The 17,747-nt window shown below is 34.9% G+C and overlaps 1 protein-coding gene across 12 annotated transcripts in view; it reads right to left on the bottom strand.

Annotated features, from left to right (window-relative positions):
• hiw (highwire) overlaps nucleotides 1–17,747 on the bottom strand; it is a 171,481-nt gene that overhangs the window by 10,314 nt on the left and 143,420 nt on the right. For 8 of the 12 annotated variants that reach the window (XM_068385984.1, XM_068385989.1, XM_068385990.1 and 5 more), the window contains 11 exons: nucleotides 15,404–15,651; nucleotides 14,327–14,488; nucleotides 13,083–13,246; nucleotides 12,145–12,295; nucleotides 11,617–11,841; nucleotides 10,786–10,900; nucleotides 9,973–10,169; nucleotides 4,471–4,644; nucleotides 2,877–3,149; nucleotides 2,024–2,169; nucleotides 652–895 (listed from right to left, as the gene is read on the bottom strand). In XM_068385984.1, the coding sequence (XP_068242085.1) occupies nucleotides 652–895; nucleotides 2,024–2,169; nucleotides 2,877–3,149; nucleotides 4,471–4,644; nucleotides 9,973–10,169; nucleotides 10,786–10,900; nucleotides 11,617–11,841; nucleotides 12,145–12,295; nucleotides 13,083–13,246; nucleotides 14,327–14,488; nucleotides 15,404–15,651 (2,099 nt within the window). The remainder of the gene's footprint in view (nucleotides 1–651; nucleotides 896–2,023; nucleotides 2,170–2,876; nucleotides 3,150–4,470; nucleotides 4,645–9,972; nucleotides 10,170–10,785; nucleotides 10,901–11,616; nucleotides 11,842–12,144; nucleotides 12,296–13,082; nucleotides 13,247–14,326; nucleotides 14,489–15,403; nucleotides 15,652–17,747) is intronic. The other 4 variants (XM_068385988.1, XM_068385995.1, XM_068385985.1 and 1 more) reach the window with 3 other exon arrangements.

The raw sequence follows: 17,747 nt of genomic DNA, 5'->3' as shown, positions 1-17,747 counted from the left end.
TTCTTCTCAAGATCAAGATAGGAGACAAGAATCATTATTTTGTCGAAATAAAACCTCAATAAATGTTTAAACATGCCTTCAGTCTATTATGAAGATGAAACTTTTATACAAACAACCTAGTTACAAGCATGTTCGATGCGGTTTGTGAATCTATTTGCTTTTTACTATATAGTACAATATTAACTAAAATATATAAAATTAAAGTATGGTGAAAAGTCTGGCCGCCCCTAAAGATTAGTCAAGAAGTATGGTATCCTCACATGACTTCTTTCCATGGTTGCAACCCACTGCAGGCAACTGACTACCAGGTTAAATGATTCCTCCTCGCCATGAAAACTAATACTGTCTGCGTCATTAAACTAGAAAGTGTGTGCGTATATATACACAAGTCCACAGACCCAATGAATCCAGGTAACTTACTCTCATCACATAAGGATAAATGAAAACTTAAATATGAAAATTTACCATGTTGCTAGATTACAAGTTTAAACTTTAATGAGTCAACACTCAACTCAATCATTCAGCATAACAATTCTCAATTTGTATGCCATGATGGAAGATCATAAGCATGAGTAGGTATACATCATGTAAGCTTTTATTACAAAACATCATTAGGGAGACATTTCGTAGGAAGATAATAATTTTACTTACTACTGTCATATCCCTTATCAAGCTAATGATAAGATCAGCTTGCTTTTGGGTTGTGGATCCCTGCAACCACCAACGTGGAGAGTTAGCGGCTGGGGTGGGCATGCTAGTGGCCAGCGTCACTGAATTTATTCCCCCTTTACCTTGATTCCCAACAGATTTGCCATTGCCTTCTTTACCCTTCGTCTTCAGTTGAACAGTAAGTGCTTTGGCGATGACTGCCAAAAACACATCCAGAAGACCTTGCCTGAAAAATGAAATTCATCAAGTAATTACTTTATTATAAATGAAATAGTTTTTACATAGTTTGTAAAGTTGTATAAATCTTGAACCATTTTGGAAATATGCAGCTCATTACTCCATTTCTATTTATATCTAAATGAAATATATTTCTAGTGCTCCTTATAGAATTTCGCTATTAATCTATTTCTATACCTCCCTTTTGATAGAATTCCTCTCTTTATTAATTATATGAAATTTTCATCTAACTTCCACAACAATAGTCATGTTATTGCTTTGCAGGTGTACTTGTCTTCATTTCCATTCCTAAAACTTATATCCTTGATAACTATTGATCACATAATTACTGGATTCTAATTTAATATATTGGATGTGGTAGGGTGAATATCTTTGTGCTTGTGTCTTTGTGTTAGTGTTTATAAGCCCTTATCATCTCCAAATAATTGTTCCAAAATTCTGCTTATATTCCCACAGGTGTGACTGGACGCTTGACTTTTGAGGCACTCTCTCCTCCTTTGAGCAATGCGAGGCCACAGAGCTGCTAATTCTCAAGTATAGTGAATTGGTGTTGTTGCAGCTTTGCACTGGCCATACCTCTCCAAAAATCAACCAGAACTTCTGCCTACGAATACCAAACTACGTACAGTAATACCTAACTACGTAATACCTGGTTCATGCCAAGATCCGACTCTATGCATACTCCTCACTCATTTAGTTGAGTTTTATTGGCATGAATTGCTATTCTACAAAGTGATAATTCCAGTCAGCACCTATGGATCAACACTTAAAATGCCTATGTCTTCAAGCGCATGCACTTTATACTGTTACTTGGCAGGCAGAGTAAATTACATGAAATTTCTGTTCATCACTGATAAGTTACAGAGATATTTGTAAATTAAACTTCTGAAGACATCATTAGTTTTTAAAATTCCTTTCAAGAAAATGTTCAAACTAGATATACAAACGGTCAAGTTCTATTTTAAAAAGCAATACCTAGTATGTTCAAGTTTTGATGAAGTCTTAGCTTGAATCAATACACTTAATTGAAAAATTAAACATAAGATGGTTTCTTTTACGAGGGCAGTGAACAAAGCTCGACATAAATATAAAAAACTATGAAAGAAGTTTGCATTACTTATGAACATCAAAGCTGTCATCTTCATCCTTAGTTGTAGCATGTAAAATTGCATAATCTTGAGCTGGTAATGACTCCACCCCTAAAATAAGAGCCAGAGACTGCGGAGGGACGTCAGCAAGCATGCGCCGAAAGAGTGCAACAACCTGCAATAAGAGGTTTAAATAATATTAATATTACTGATACGAGCAATTATTGTGGTCTCCAAGGATTTTCCGATAAAAAGCTAGAACACGACACAAACTCCAAAGAAATAGTGTTTCCACTGTTCTAAGGTCAGTGTATCAATGTGCAAAGAACAGACTCAGTATGTATAAGAGAGAACTTCGAGCTCAGAACTACTGAACTCGACACAGCACCCCCAAATGCTGAAATCATCTGGCTATTGGTCACATCTGCTTCATTAGATAATCTATTTATGTAAAGTATACTAAAAAAAAATTAACATTTTCAATATCACACTGACATTAAAACACTTGATCTACACACTTAAATAAGTAAACATTCAGTAGCCTATCTTTTAAAAATTGCAGTAAAGTAATAACAATAATTATTAATGATACAAATATTAATTTTATTACTATATAAAAAATTACTAAAAAACAATCATCAACATCATCTCCTCCTACGCCTATTGCCGCAAAGGGCCTCGGTTAGATTTCGTCAGTCGTCTCTATCTTGAGCTTTTCATTCTATACTTCTCCATTCATCATCTCCTACTTTGCACTTCATAGTCCTCAGCCATGTAGGCCTGGGTCTACCAACTCTTCTAGTGCCTTGTGGAGCCTAGCTGAACATTTGGTGAGCTAATAATAATCATTTGTAAACACACAAAAAAGTATAATCAACTGACCTGTCTTTGTACTCTAGCTGACCCAGTATGAAGCAATGACAAGAGATGTTTGAGTAAATGGTCCTGCTGAGCCAAATGTGCGCGTCCAACTGCAGAACCACTCAGAGCTAATACCATGGACAGCATTTCAAAACAGTAAGTGTCGGGAGGATTATGCTGAACCTCTTCAGGGGTACCTGGGGTGCCCAGACCACCACAACTCAGCCCTGCCTCCCATTCCTCTCGGGCACGAACGGCTTCTTTTCGAATGGCTTGAACAATGTGAGCGCAAACCTGCAGACATTTCAACACTCATCAGGATTATTCACATTTAAATAAAGAACATAAATCATAGTTGAGTTATCTAAATATTGACAGGATATTAGACATTTTCACTTAAATGTTTGTTCTATATAATGAACCGACTAAGCTTTTGGAAAAGTGTGAATAATGAGTACGATGTGATAGGAATATGAAAGGGAAAATATTACAGAGTAATACTATTTATTCTTCTGTCATTATCTTCTGTATTACAAAGTAGTACTTGAAACTAATTTCAAGTATTACAAACATACATATACCAAGGCACTTCCCCCAATTTTGGGGGGTAGCCGACATCAAACAAATGAAACAGAAAAGGGGACCTCTCCTCTCTACGTTCCTCCAAGCCAGAGAGGAGAGGTCCCCTTTTCTGTTTCATTTGTTTGATGTCGGCTAACCCCCAAAATTGGGGGAAGTGCCTTGGTATATATATGTATGTAATACTTGAATTAGTTTCAAGTATTACTTTGTAATACAGAAGAATAAATAGTTATCAGATTATTTAAAACTGTAAAAAGTAAACAATTATGACAAACAAAATAATAGGAAGATAAGGTTGACTATTCTATATCTAGATAGTTAATCATGCAGGCTTGAATGAATAACTTTTCCTAAGAAACAATGCTGACTCTTAATTGAAGATTTTTTAATGAAAATCTTAAAATTAAGGAAGATGAGTAAAAGCGAGATTTCCTAACCCCTAGAAATGCAAGTTAATCTTTCTAATAATGGCAATTAAGCAGGTAGAATGCATATTCTAGTACCAAGCTCTGTAAAGACAACTGCTTTCAACTATGAAACATACATTAATGCATTTTAACTATTATTTCCCACCTATTAATATTAAATAGAATGAAATATGCAAAGAGCAATAATAAAAACAAATTCAAGCTTTGTTTCACGAATGATTTTTTAATACTGTACACGTTTTCTAAAACTTTTATAAGTTGTTTTACATATCGTCACCCTCATAAACTAACTGCCTAAGTCATTTTCTCTACTTGTTGGGAAATAAAAAAAACCCTTCTCATTTTCTAATTCTTTATATCATTGTGTCGAGCTTCAATTAACAAATTCTAATTCACAAATTCTTCTGTTAAGAATTTGTGAATTGAAACTCATGACAATGATATAAAGAATTAAGAAATGAGAAAGTTATTTTATGATTTCCCAACAAGTGGAGAAAATGACTTAGGCAGTTAGTTTATGAGGGTGACGATATATACATTTACCCACTTCTTCAAGTATCATATAAATCTGAATATCAACAGAAAAGAAGGAAAATATGCCTTACCTGCTTTTGAAGATGAGTGAGTTTTGACCTGGAGAAAAGGATACCAACCATATGCTCCCTCAGGTCATTATTGCGTTCCTGCTCCTCCGTTCCTTCTATGCTGCCAGCGCTTACATTGCCACTATCAGCACCGTGGTCACTACTCTCGCTGGTATTTATCAAGCGGCCAAACACCTGCGAAGAACGATATATTACTTTGATTTAAAAGCTTCCAGTGATGAATTCTATATGGTACTGTATATAGGTTCATAAAGTTAATCTGAATGAGCGGTGACAGAAGGATATATTGCTTCAATTTCAAAACTTCCAGGGATGTATTCTGTATAGTGCTGTATATGGGTTTACGAAGTTAATCTGAACGATCGGTGACAGAAGGATATATTGCTTCAATTTCAAAAGCTTCCAGTGATGAATTCTGTATAGTGCTGTATATGGGTTTACGAAGTTAATCTGAATGAGCCGTGACAGAAGGACATATTGCTTCAATTTTAAAACTTCCAGTGATGAATTCTATATACTGTAGTACTGTATATGGGTTTACGAAGTTAATCTGAACGATCGGTGTCAGAAGGATATATTGCTTCAATTTCAAAACTTCCAGTGATGAATTCTATATAGTACTGTATATGGGTTTACGAAGTTAATCTGAATGAGCGGTGACAGAAGGATATATTGCTTCAATTTCAAAACTTCCAGTGATGAATTCTATATGGTACTGTATATGGGTTTACGAAGTTAATCTGAATGAGCGGTGACAGAAGGATATATTGCTTCAATTTCAAAACTTTCAGTGAGGAATTCTATATAGTACTGTATATGGGTTTACGAAGTTAATCTGAATGAGCGTTGACAGAAGGATATATTGCTTTAATTTTAAAACTTCCAGTGATGAATTCTATATAGTACTGTACATGGGTTTACGAAGTTAATCTGAACGATCGGTGTCAGAAGGATATATTACTTCAATTTCAAAACTTCCAGTGATGAATTCTATATGGTACTGTATATGGGTTTACGAAGTTAATCTGAATGAGCGTTGACAGAAGGATATATTGCTTTAATTTTAAAACTTCCAGTGATGAATTCTATATAGTACTGTACATGGGTTTACGAAGTTAATCTGAACGATCGGTGTCAGAAGGATATATTACTTCAATTTCAAAACTTCCAGTGATGAATTCTATATGGTACTGTATATGGGTTTACGAAGTTAATCTGAATGAGCGGTGACAGAAGGATATATTACTTCAATTTCAAAACTTCCAGTGATGAATTCTATATAGTACTGTATATGGGTTTACGAAGTTAATCTGAATGAGCGGTGACAGAAGGATATATTACTTCAATTTCAAAACTTCCAGTGATGAATTCTATATAGTACTGTATATGGGTTTACGAAGTTAATCTGAATGAGCGGTGACAGAAGGATATATTGCTTCAATTTCAAAACTTTCAGTGAGGAATTCTATATAGTACTGTATATGGGTTTACGAAGTTAATCTGAACGATCGGTGTCAGAAGGATATATTGCTTCAATTTCAAAACTTCCAGTGATGAATTCTATATAGTACTGTATATGGGTTTACGAAGTTAATCTGAACGATCGGTGTCAGAAGGATATATTACTTCAATTTCAAAACTTCCAGTGATGAATTCTATATGGTACTGTATATGGGTTTACGAAGTTAATCTGAATGAGCGGTGACAGAAGGATATATTACTTCAATTTCAAAACTTTCAGTGAGGAATTCTATATAGTACTGTATATGGGTTTACGAAGTTAATCTGAATGAGCGGTGACAGAAGGATATATTACTTCAATTTCAAAACTTCCAGTGATGAATTCTATATAGTACTGTATATGGGTTTACGAAGTTAATCTGAATGAGCGGTGACAGAAGGATATATTGCTTCAATTTCAAAACTTTCAGTGAGGAATTCTATATAGTACTGTATATGGGTTTACGAAGTTAATCTGAACGATCGGTGTCAGAAGGATATATTGCTTCAATTTCAAAACTTCCAGTGATGAATTCTATATAGTACTGTATATGGGTTTACGAAGTTAATCTGAACGATCGGTGTCAGAAGGATATATTGCTTCAATTTCAAAACTTTCAGTGAGGAATTCTATATAGTACTGTATATGGGTTTACGAAGTTAATCTGAACGATCGGTGTCAGAAGGATATATTGCTTCAATTTCAAAACTTTCAGTGAGGAATTCTATATAGTACTGTATATGGGTTTACGAAGTTAATCTGAATGAGCGGTGACAGAAGGATATATTACTTCAATTTCAAAACTTCCAGTGATGAATTCTATATGGTACTGTATATGGGTTTACGAAGTTAATCTGAATGAGCGGTGACAGAAGGATATATTACTTCAATTTCAAAACTTCCAGTGATGAATTCTATATAGTACTGTATATGGGTTTACGAAGTTAATCTGAATGAGCGGTGACAGAAGGATATATTACTTCAATTTCAAAACTTCCAGTGATGAATTCTATATGGTACTGTATATGGGTTTACGAAGTTAATCTGAATGAGCGGTGACAGAAGGATATATTGCTTCAATTTCAAAACTTTCAGTGAGGAATTCTATATAGTACTGTATATGGGTTTACGAAGTTAATCTGAACGATCGGTGTCAGAAGGATATATTGCTTCAATTTCAAAACTTCCAGTGATGAATTCTATATAGTACTGTATATGGGTTTACGAAGTTAATCTGAACGATCGGTGTCAGAAGGATATATTACTTCAATTTCAAAACTTCCAGTGATGAATTCTATATGGTACTGTATATGGGTTTACGAAGTTAATCTGAATGAGCGGTGACAGAAGGATATATTGCTTCAATTTCAAAACTTTCAGTGAGGAATTCTATATAGTACTGTATATGGGTTTACGAAGTTAATCTGAATGAGCGGTGACAGAAGGATATATTACTTCAATTTCAAAACTTCCAGTGATGAATTCTATATAGTACTGTATATGGGTTTACGAAGTTAATCTGAATGAGCGGTGACAGAAGGATATATTGCTTCAATTTCAAAACTTTCAGTGAGGAATTCTATATAGTACTGTATATGGGTTTACGAAGTTAATCTGAACGATCGGTGTCAGAAGGATATATTGCTTCAATTTCAAAACTTCCAGTGATGAATTCTATATAGTACTGTATATGGGTTTACGAAGTTAATCTGAACGATCGGTGTCAGAAGGATATATTGCTTCAATTTCAAAACTTTCAGTGAGGAATTCTATATAGTACTGTATATGGGTTTACGAAGTTAATCTGAATGAGCGGTGACAGAAGGATATATTGCTTCAATTTCAAAACTTCCAGTGATGAATTCTATATGGTACTGTATATGGGTTTACGAAGTTAATCTGAATGAGCGGTGACAGAAGGATATATTACTTCAATTTCAAAACTTCCAGTGATGAATTCTATATGGTACTGTATATGGGTTTACGAAGTTAATCTGAATGAGCGGTGACAGAAGGATATATTGCTTCAATTTCAAAACTTCCAGTGATGAATTCTATATGGTACTGTATATGGGTTTACGAAGTTAATCTGAACGATCGGTGTCAGAAGGATATATTGCTTCAATTTCAAAACTTTCAGTGAGGAATTCTATATAGTACTGTATATGGGTTTACGAAGTTAATCTGAATGAGCGGTGACAGAAGGATATATTACTTCAATTTCAAAACTTCCAGTGATGAATTCTATATGGTACTGTATATGGGTTTACGAAGTTAATCTGAATGAGCGGTGACAGAAGGATATATTACTTCAATTTCAAAACTTCCAGTGATGAATTCTATATGGTACTGTATATGGGTTTACGAAGTTAATCTGAACGATCGGTGTCAGAAGGATATATTGCTTCAATTTCAAAACTTTCAGTGAGGAATTCTATATAGTGCTGTATATGGGTTTACGAAGTTAATCTGAATGAGCGGTGACAGAAGGATATATTGCTTCAATTTCAAAACTTCCAGTGAAGAATTCTATATGGTACTGTATATGGGTTTACGAAGTTAATCTGAACGATCGGTGTCAGAAGGATATATTGCTTCAATTTCAAAACTTTCAGTGAGGAATTCTATATAGTGCTGTATATGGGTTTACGAAGTGAACGGTGTCAGAAGGATATATTGCTTCAATTTCAAAACTTCCAGTGATGAATTCTATATAGTACTGTACATGGGTTTACGAAGTTAATCTGAATGAGCAGTGATAAAAGGATATATTACTTCAATTCAAAAAACTTCCAGTGATGAATTCTATATGGTACTGTATATGGGTTTACGAAGTTAATCTGAACGAGCGGTGTCAGAAGGATATATTGCTTCAATTTTAAAACTTCCAGTGATGAATTCTATTTAGTACTGTATATGGGTTTACGAAGTTAATCTGAATGAGCAGTGATAAAAGGATATATTACTTCAATTCAAAAAACTTCCAGTGATGAATTCTATATGGTACTGTATATGGGTTTACGAAGTTAATCTGAACAAGCGGTGTTAGACACGGAGAACCCCACCCCTCACACGTGAACCTTCACAAAAACACCACTATTGCTCTAACTTTTTCTAGAGTTACAGTAACCATCATTAATAATAAGTGGGAATCTGAACTTTCTGAAATCAGATAATGTTGAAGGTCAAAGATCATAACGTCATTTTAAAGCCCATAGGTGGTTTTCTATATGTCAATGATATTAATCAAGAATGTATCTGTGTTTGTTTGAAAGTTATGACTCTGAAATTTGGTGAATGAAAATTCAAAACCCCTTGCACTTTGAACCACATAATCTTCAAAACTATGCATTTTTTCTTTCATCATATGTAAAATTATATTTCTGGCACCAGAAAATGAAGATTTTATTGTCTTGGTTCAAGCAAATTGGATAATATTTGACGAGGTTATAGTAAAAAATCAATTCCAACTTTTATGGTCACGGTGACCTTTGACACTACAAGATTAAAAGGCTACTAAAGAAACAGACAAAAAATCTACATAAAAAATACCTCTCGGTGGGATGGGGTAATAAAAAGAAAGGATTTTAGAAGGATGGTTGGGGTATCTCCTATGTTGAACAAGATTGAGAAGGGACAGCTGAGATGGTTGGGACATTTAATGAGAATGGATGGAAATAGAATTGCAAGGAAGAGATGGGACTGGACGCCTGGTGGGAGGAGATCAAGAGGTAGACCACGTAAACGCTGGAGGGATGGAATTGAAGAGATTTTGACAAAGAACAACATGCCAACAATTGAACAGCTGAGAAGAGAGGGAATTTTTGAAAACAGAATTGAGTGGAGAAGACAACTGATTCCACTGACAGGCTGAAAGCCTACCTGGGAGTGGAAGTGAAGTGAAGTGAAGTGATCAAATTGGAGAGGTTACATATTTATTGAAGTTTATCTTGGCGAGTTTTATTGTACAGTATAGTTAATACAACACCGAAATTACCAACCTGTCCAGTAATAAGCCTAAACACTTTTAATGTCTCTTGTTCACAAGCACGATGCTGAAGCGTAACAGGCGAGTGCTGCCGAAGCGGACGAGAGCCTTGGGCCTCGCTACCATCGCCACCAAGAACTCGAACTTGCCGTACACGTACACTTTGATCTGGTCCCTTTAATTCTATAACAATGGTACTGACAGTATCACCTAAAAAACGAAGAATGATCCATTATGAGACGTTAAAATATACCAAGAACACATCCATTTATGTGCTTAACCCTTTTACCCCCAATGGACGTACTGGTACGTCTCACAAAACTCATCCCTTTACCCCCATGGACATACCGGTACGTCCTTACAAAAAACTGCTATTTACATTTTTTTGCATATTTTTGATAACTTTATGAGAAACTTCAGGCATTTTCCAAAATAATGAGACCAACCTGACCTCTCTATGACAAAAATTAAGGCTGTTAGAGCAATTTAAAAAATATATATTTCAAAATGTGATGGAAAAGAAAAATGCCTGGGGGTTAAGGGTTGGAAAGTTCCAAATAGCTTGGGTGTATAAGGGTTAATGAATAATTGCACTTCACTAACTGAAAACTTAAACTATTGCATGTATTATGATACTTTTATTCATCAGCTTATCTCTTAATTTCATAAAGTTAAATTATTTTTAGTAAAGTACTTTTCCCTAATCTTTACTCACACCACAGAAATTTCTATGCAAGCTTAAGAAGCAATACAGAAAATATTACGGAAAAATAAAAAATATCTGTATTTAAAGATTAACTTAAGATATCTATCAAAAAAGTCTTACAGGGCAACACTGCATGAAGCCATCCAGTGAACCGGCTTTCAACGTCCACCTGATGAGCCACAGTCATATCCTCACTTCCACAGCCACATTTAAAAGCAACGCATGACACTTTGTTCTGAAAATACAAAAAAATATATATATTTATATAGTGTACATTTATATAGATTCAAAGTCTTCAGGGATGAACACGAAGAATGAGAAAAAAGGCATATCCTTTAGAAAAGTTATCATTCTGTGGTAAGGTTTTTCAATTTTGAATACAAAATATTACTAGAGCTGTTTATGAAGTTATATAACTTACAATACAAATACAAAAAAGGAGATAAAATATAAAACATGACAAATTTGGAAGATAAACACCAAAAACTAGAAAAAATGCATATACTTTAGAAAGGTTATCATTCTGTGGAAAGGTTTTTCAATTTTGAATACAAAATATTACAAGAGCTGTTCAAGAAGTTATACAGTTCACAATACAAATACAAAAAAGGAGATAAAATATAAAACATGACAAATTTGGAAGTCATTAGTATTTTTCCTAACAATACAAACCAGTAGCTATTTATAGGGGGATATTTTCAGCTTTGCCGAAAGTAATATCCCGTATAAATAGCGTTGGTTTGTATCAGTGACGGAACAAATAAGAATTAGCAAGCATAATTTACATCACTGGCATACTACAGTTCATAAATCATGAGAAACAGTACAGTATATGCCAAATGAGCAATATAGTATAGCAGTAATAACATAAGCAAACAATAAACTTAATTTTAATTAATAAATATAAAATCTGTATACCAATCCAAGCAACTCATTTGAAAGATTATTTACCCCAAGGTCTCTGCAATTGTCAATGTGAATATAAACAATCTTTGGACTAGAAGAAACTGGACAAGTCAATGTCAGGGCCTTGGTTTTGTTGCGGTCCTCATCCCCAGACTCCCAGAAGGTTTCCGTAGAGGCATCTGTTAGCGATGGCACCATAGCTTGTCTACTGGAAGCTCTTATTTCACACTCGCTCATCAAGTCAGATAGGCACTCAACAATACTAGTAACCTGAGGAAGAAATTTTTTTTTAACTGTATACAAGGAGAGCGAACAAAACTTTCTTATAAATGATACACAATTTCTGCTACTTTGGGGAGCAACAACTTAATTCAAGATTTAAAACTACAACTGGTTGTCCAGCAAAGCTAGTGTTTCAGGAAGAAATGAAATAGTAAACAATAAATAAATAATAATTCACAGACTAAATATTACACCACAACAGAAAGATAAACTAGCAAAAATGTCATGACATCAATAACATCAATATCTAGTCTAAAATAAGGTTTCGAAAAATTAAACTAGAAAACTTACGGGACCATGACTCTCATACATCGAGTTCACTCCTTCCTCACCAGCTCCTAAGACTTCCTCAGACCGGGAAAGAATTTTTGATATGTTTGAAAACACGTGACTTTGATGCAAGAAGTCGTGATCTGCAGGTGTAAACCTAAGACCCCAGCACCTGAAAAAGCAAGATATTGAAATAATGAGGATAGGGGGTGGGGAGATGTAGGGGTAGAGAGGGGGGATGTTGATGAAGGAGAGGTCTAATTGGTGAGGGATATATGGTTGTGGTTCAATCACGGCCCAGTTTTCTATACCGACACTCAAAGAGTGAGCGAGCTAGGTTTATTCCTGGTATTCCATGCATCTCTTTCTTTCTCTGGTATATTCAGCAATAACTATGCCTTAGAAATGGTGCTAGAGGAGCATTTCACTGGGCGACACAGGTCGAGCCCTTAAATAGATTTTACCTTCGTCAAAATCCCTTTTTAAAAACATAAAAAACTCTTCATTCAGCTCGACTTTAATTAACATAGAATTGTTTGCAGCAAAGGTTTTTACGATGAACAGGACGACGTAGTCTCTTCTTATACAGAAGTTTATTTATGAAATATCTATTTGAATGTTGTTACTGTTCTGAAAATATGTTATCTTTATTGTTCATCACTTCTCTTGTATATTTGTTGTCTTAACTTTCTTTTCTCACTGGGCTATTTTACCCTGTTGGAAAATTTTGGCTTATAGCATCCTGTTTTTCCAACTAGGGTTGTAGCTTACCCAATAATAATAATAATAATAATAATAATAATAATAATAATAATAATAATAATAATAATAATAATAATAATAGCTATACACCAGTGATGAATCTAGAAATAATTATGAGTTCATGTTTTTGTTGTAACAAAATCCCTACTTACAATCACTGCTTACATCTCATATAATCTACTTTTTATTCGATTTACCTAACAGCCATCATTTGTAAAGGAGACCCCGGAGGTAGGAGCATCATGAGGTCGGCTACAGTCTGCAACAGCTGGTGGAATGTTTGAGGCAGAGGATGGACAGCATCGCCGGCAAGAGTTACGTCACTCAGAGGATGCTCCAAGACAACCATTTCTGCCTCCTGCTGCAAGATAATTTTAAAAAGATTTATAAATGCTATTATCAACTACCGGGTCAAGAAGATAATACCTAAAATAAATTATATTGCATTTCTTTATATATTGAAATATACAAGCAGAAAATCTAACCGTTAACAAAGACCACCTTATACTATACCCTATACTTTTAAACTATAAGTATCCTATAGCCAAGAAGGAATTCCATATAATTTCTACCTTCAAATGACCTGTACTTTATAATGATCATTCAATAGAATAGATTGATCTACAAAATGTATCACTTCCGAAAACATACCAGATCGAAACCTCAATATAGTAATGTGACTGACAAGTACCAATTCATAATGGGATATGACAAACTGAGGGGCTGCTGTACAAAGAAGACAATGTCCTAATATCTTCAAATAAAAACCTGAACAAACCCAACACAACAAGGTCACGCTTGATATTAGCATTTCCCATTACTTAGTCACATATTATTTCCTTTCTAGGAGTAGAGATCAATGCTATCCATTGTATTCTCCCTGCCACTATAGTAACAATTGCACGTACCAACTTCACGCAAAGTTGTAGGTGAACAATTGACATAAGAAGAATGGATATAAACTAGTGATCTAAACACATTACCTCAGATTAACCTTTTGAATGGCAGCACAAGCCTCAAGAAAACATTATGAAATTTATACTGTTAACCCTTTTACCCCCAAAGGACGTACTGGTACGTTTCACAAAACTCATCCCTTTACCCCCATGGACGTACCGGTATGTCCTTGCAAAAAAAATGCTATTTAAATTTTTTTTTTTGCATATTTTTGATGATTTTTTGAGAAAATTCAGGCATTTTCCAAGAGAATGAGACCAACCTGACCTCTCTATGACAAAAATTAAGGCTGTTAGAGCAATTTTAAAAAAAAAATACTGCAAAATGTGCTTGAAAAAAAATAACCTCTGGGGGTTAAGGGTTGGAAATTTCCAAATAGCCTGGGGGTAAAAGTGATAATTGTTACTAAACCTTTTTGTCTGACTCAGGAAATAGGTACTTACACTTCTATACATTAAATATATAAACGTAAATCATTAATTACCATATCATGCGACCTATCTCGATGATGAGGCTGGTCTTGAAGATTATGATCATCGGGGATAGGGGGCGAGGGTGAAGCCGGAGTGAGAGCCGCAACGAAGCACCAAAGAAGATCGTGTAAGCAGGTTGGCTGGGTTACACTTCGGAGCAACCAGTTCAATGCCTAGAAATTAATGAAAAACAATACTTTTATTTCTATTTACATAATTTAGAACTTTATAGAATGGTGATAATATTCTATTAATAATTGTCTAAAATTTATTATCAAACACTATTATTAAATTTTCATGATAATAGTCTAATGATCCCTCTAAGGTTTAGCTATAACCTCAAAAATGCAATGCAACGCAATGTTGCATATCTAATTTAAACCAATGACATCACTTGCATAATAATATTCTTAGTACAGTACTATATAGAACTGTACAGTAAAGTTATAATTAACAGTAATCTATCTCTTTCTTTTCTTTTTAAGCCAACTTGTGGAATGATCTTCCAAATCGGGTAGTTGAATCAGTAGAACTTCAAAAGTTTAAAGTTGGAGCAAATGTTTTTATGTTGACCAGGCTGACATGAGTCTTTTTATAGTTTATTTATGACATATGTGTTTTTGATGTTGTTAATAGTTTATATAAGACATATCTGTTTTGATGCTGTGACTGTTTTTAAAATGATATATTGTTAAGTTATTCTCATCATTTATTTATTTCCTTATTTTCTTTCCTCACTGATTATTTTTCCCTGTTGGAGCCCTTGGGCTTATAGCATCTTGCTTTTCCAACTAGGGTTGTAGCTTGGCTAGTAATAATAATAATAATAATAATAATAATAATAATAATGACAATATTTTTTTCCGCATGTAAATGATTCCTCACAATGATACCTAATTAGTTGTTCGTGAAATATGAGGTTGCTCGTTAAGGCATTGTACAACCAGAGCTATGATCAGTCCTTTGCATCTGTCACTCATGAGCGGCCATTAAACTATTTCCTCTGGTGATGAACATTTTGTCAAAGTTAAACGTGAGTGCACAGACAACTAACAAACAATTTTGATAAAACATTTAATTCTTTTTACCTGCATTGCATAAACCCTTGCTGCAGCCTTGCGGGTCGCGTGTCGCATGGCATACGCCAAGGTTTCGAGGTCGTGGTTCTGGAATATGAAAGCCATTATGGGCCTGATGATGACCTGCCTTGCTCGGCCACCCGGTTCCCCACTGGCGCCACTTCCGCGCTCAATGCAAGTCGCTAACCGTTCCAAAGCAGCCGACGGATGAACTAGCAGGGAACTACTGCCGCTGTCAACTGAAATATAACAATTACCTGTGTAAAGAAAAAAAGCAGACAAAATGAGGTGGTTTATAAGCGCAAATAATAAAATAATCAAAATACCTAATCAATGAATTAAGCTCAAAATAAAAACCCTGTCTCTATTTGTAATAAGAAATCTTCTTCATAATTTCAAATACTTCACAATGAAATGTAAGCGACAAACGAGGCACAAAGTACTGTAATCTAATTATAATTTCCCATATTCTAAAATCCGATGAAATTTCAAGTACTTTATATCAAAACATCACTTCTGTGACAATGAAGATGAAAACTCAAACATCGAACTATTTCCAACTAAAATTTTTCCTAAGGACCTTAGCATTTACTACAGCAGCAGAGTATTTGGAAATCTAAAATGAAGTATATTAATTATATACAAAAATTGGCACTTGAAAGGATGCTTTGACATAACTTTTGGCAAAACATTTTTAAATCCTTGAGAAGAATAGCCAAGTAATAAAAGAAAAGTTCCACATTGCATGTAAAATTGCCCGAATTATGAAATTGAAAATAAAAATGAAACTATAATAAAATAAGGTATTTTTCTGCATTACTAGTTTTTGTTTTTCTTCTCTCCGGTAAGCTGAAAAATTTCCACATTGCATGTAAAAGCTTTAGCCTGAATCATGAAATTGAAAATGAAAATGAAACTATAATAAAATAAGGCATTTTTCTGCATCACTAGTTTTTGTTTTTCTTCTCTCCTGTTAATAAAAAGCTTCAAAATACTCACAGCACCTCCTGCAACCTAAGTGGCTTGCTACTGACCTTTTATCTATCAACAACACTGGAAGCCTCAATGTGTTTGAAGCAATCATTAGATTTTGTTAGGTTAAAGGCGGGTTTACACGATCGAACAATTTGCCGAACACGGTTTGACAGACAGGTGTTTCAAGTGATGTTCGAACTGTTGAACGGGGTATTTGGTTGTCGAACACGTTCATCGAACGGTTCGAAGAAAGTCCGTTCTTGCCTGACTTTTGTGGGTGGGGCATCATTGTCCACAAACCTCATGCATTTGTGGTTGACTCCACCTCTTCGAACCGTGTGACAAGCAGGTTTGACAACCGGGTTCGACGAACCGTTCGATCGTGGAAACCACGCTTAAGAATGCCAATACCTTTTCCATCGATCTCCCAACCCTTGAAAATATCTACTGTACTCTCTCTCTCTCTCTCTCTCTCTCTCTCTCTCTCTCTCTCTCTCTCTCTCTCTCTCTCTCTCTCTCTCTCTCTCTCTCACTCTTTTTTTTTTTTTTACTGTGATAATTAAATTCTTTGAAATATACCATGAAGCCTACCCATGAGATAATGGGAAGGAAAAAACCCTTTAAAAAATAAAATTTATCATCAGTGGGAACACACTTTCTGGGACTGAGACTATGCAAAGAAAACACGTATCTTTACTCTGACCATGTACGAAGAAAAGCCAGATAACCTCCCCATACAATAGCTCACTCCTAGCAAGAGTTTATCCCTATATACAAGCCCATTCCAGAAACTGATGGACTGGTTCTTAAGAGAGTTTGGTTTAAATGTTATAAAGGTAACTCATAAGGGGCAGAGGCAAGGGATAGCAACAATGCCCTAGAGTCTGACCATACATACGTATGATCTGCACCCAAGCACTGGTCCTCAGGGTATGAATAACTAAAGGCATATTTACACTTTCAGGTGCAAACATTATTGGATTGTTGGTACCTACTCGCAATCACTGCCTCTTAAATACAAAATCCAATCATAAACATGGTAATTTTTCTTATCAAGGCTAAATTTTGCACTAAGTAGAATACAGTAGTACGTAATACAGTAATTAAAAAAGACCATTTGAGAAGGACATTAGTGACAAACTCAAAGTTAGACCCTCTAATCCTGATGACAGATCCTTGCCGATGAGTCGAGAGCTTTCAAGACTGGTAATTAGTGCCACCCATAAGATCACAGCTTCCTTATGGTTACTGGGTTACCAACATTACCTGCAAACAGTATTAAGGGAAGGTTTAAGACACGGGTTAAACCCTGGTTAAACAGGCCCTTGTCCTCATGAGTTTTGCATCATATCACATAAGTTTTCTATGGGAATGACTT

Source organism: Palaemon carinicauda, chromosome 13, assembly GCF_036898095.1.
Source record: "Palaemon carinicauda isolate YSFRI2023 chromosome 13, ASM3689809v2, whole genome shotgun sequence".
Taxonomy (NCBI): Eukaryota; Metazoa; Arthropoda; class Malacostraca; order Decapoda; family Palaemonidae; genus Palaemon; species Palaemon carinicauda.
Note: the sequence above shows the minus strand (reverse complement) of the source record. Positions and strands in the feature narration are given on the sequence as shown.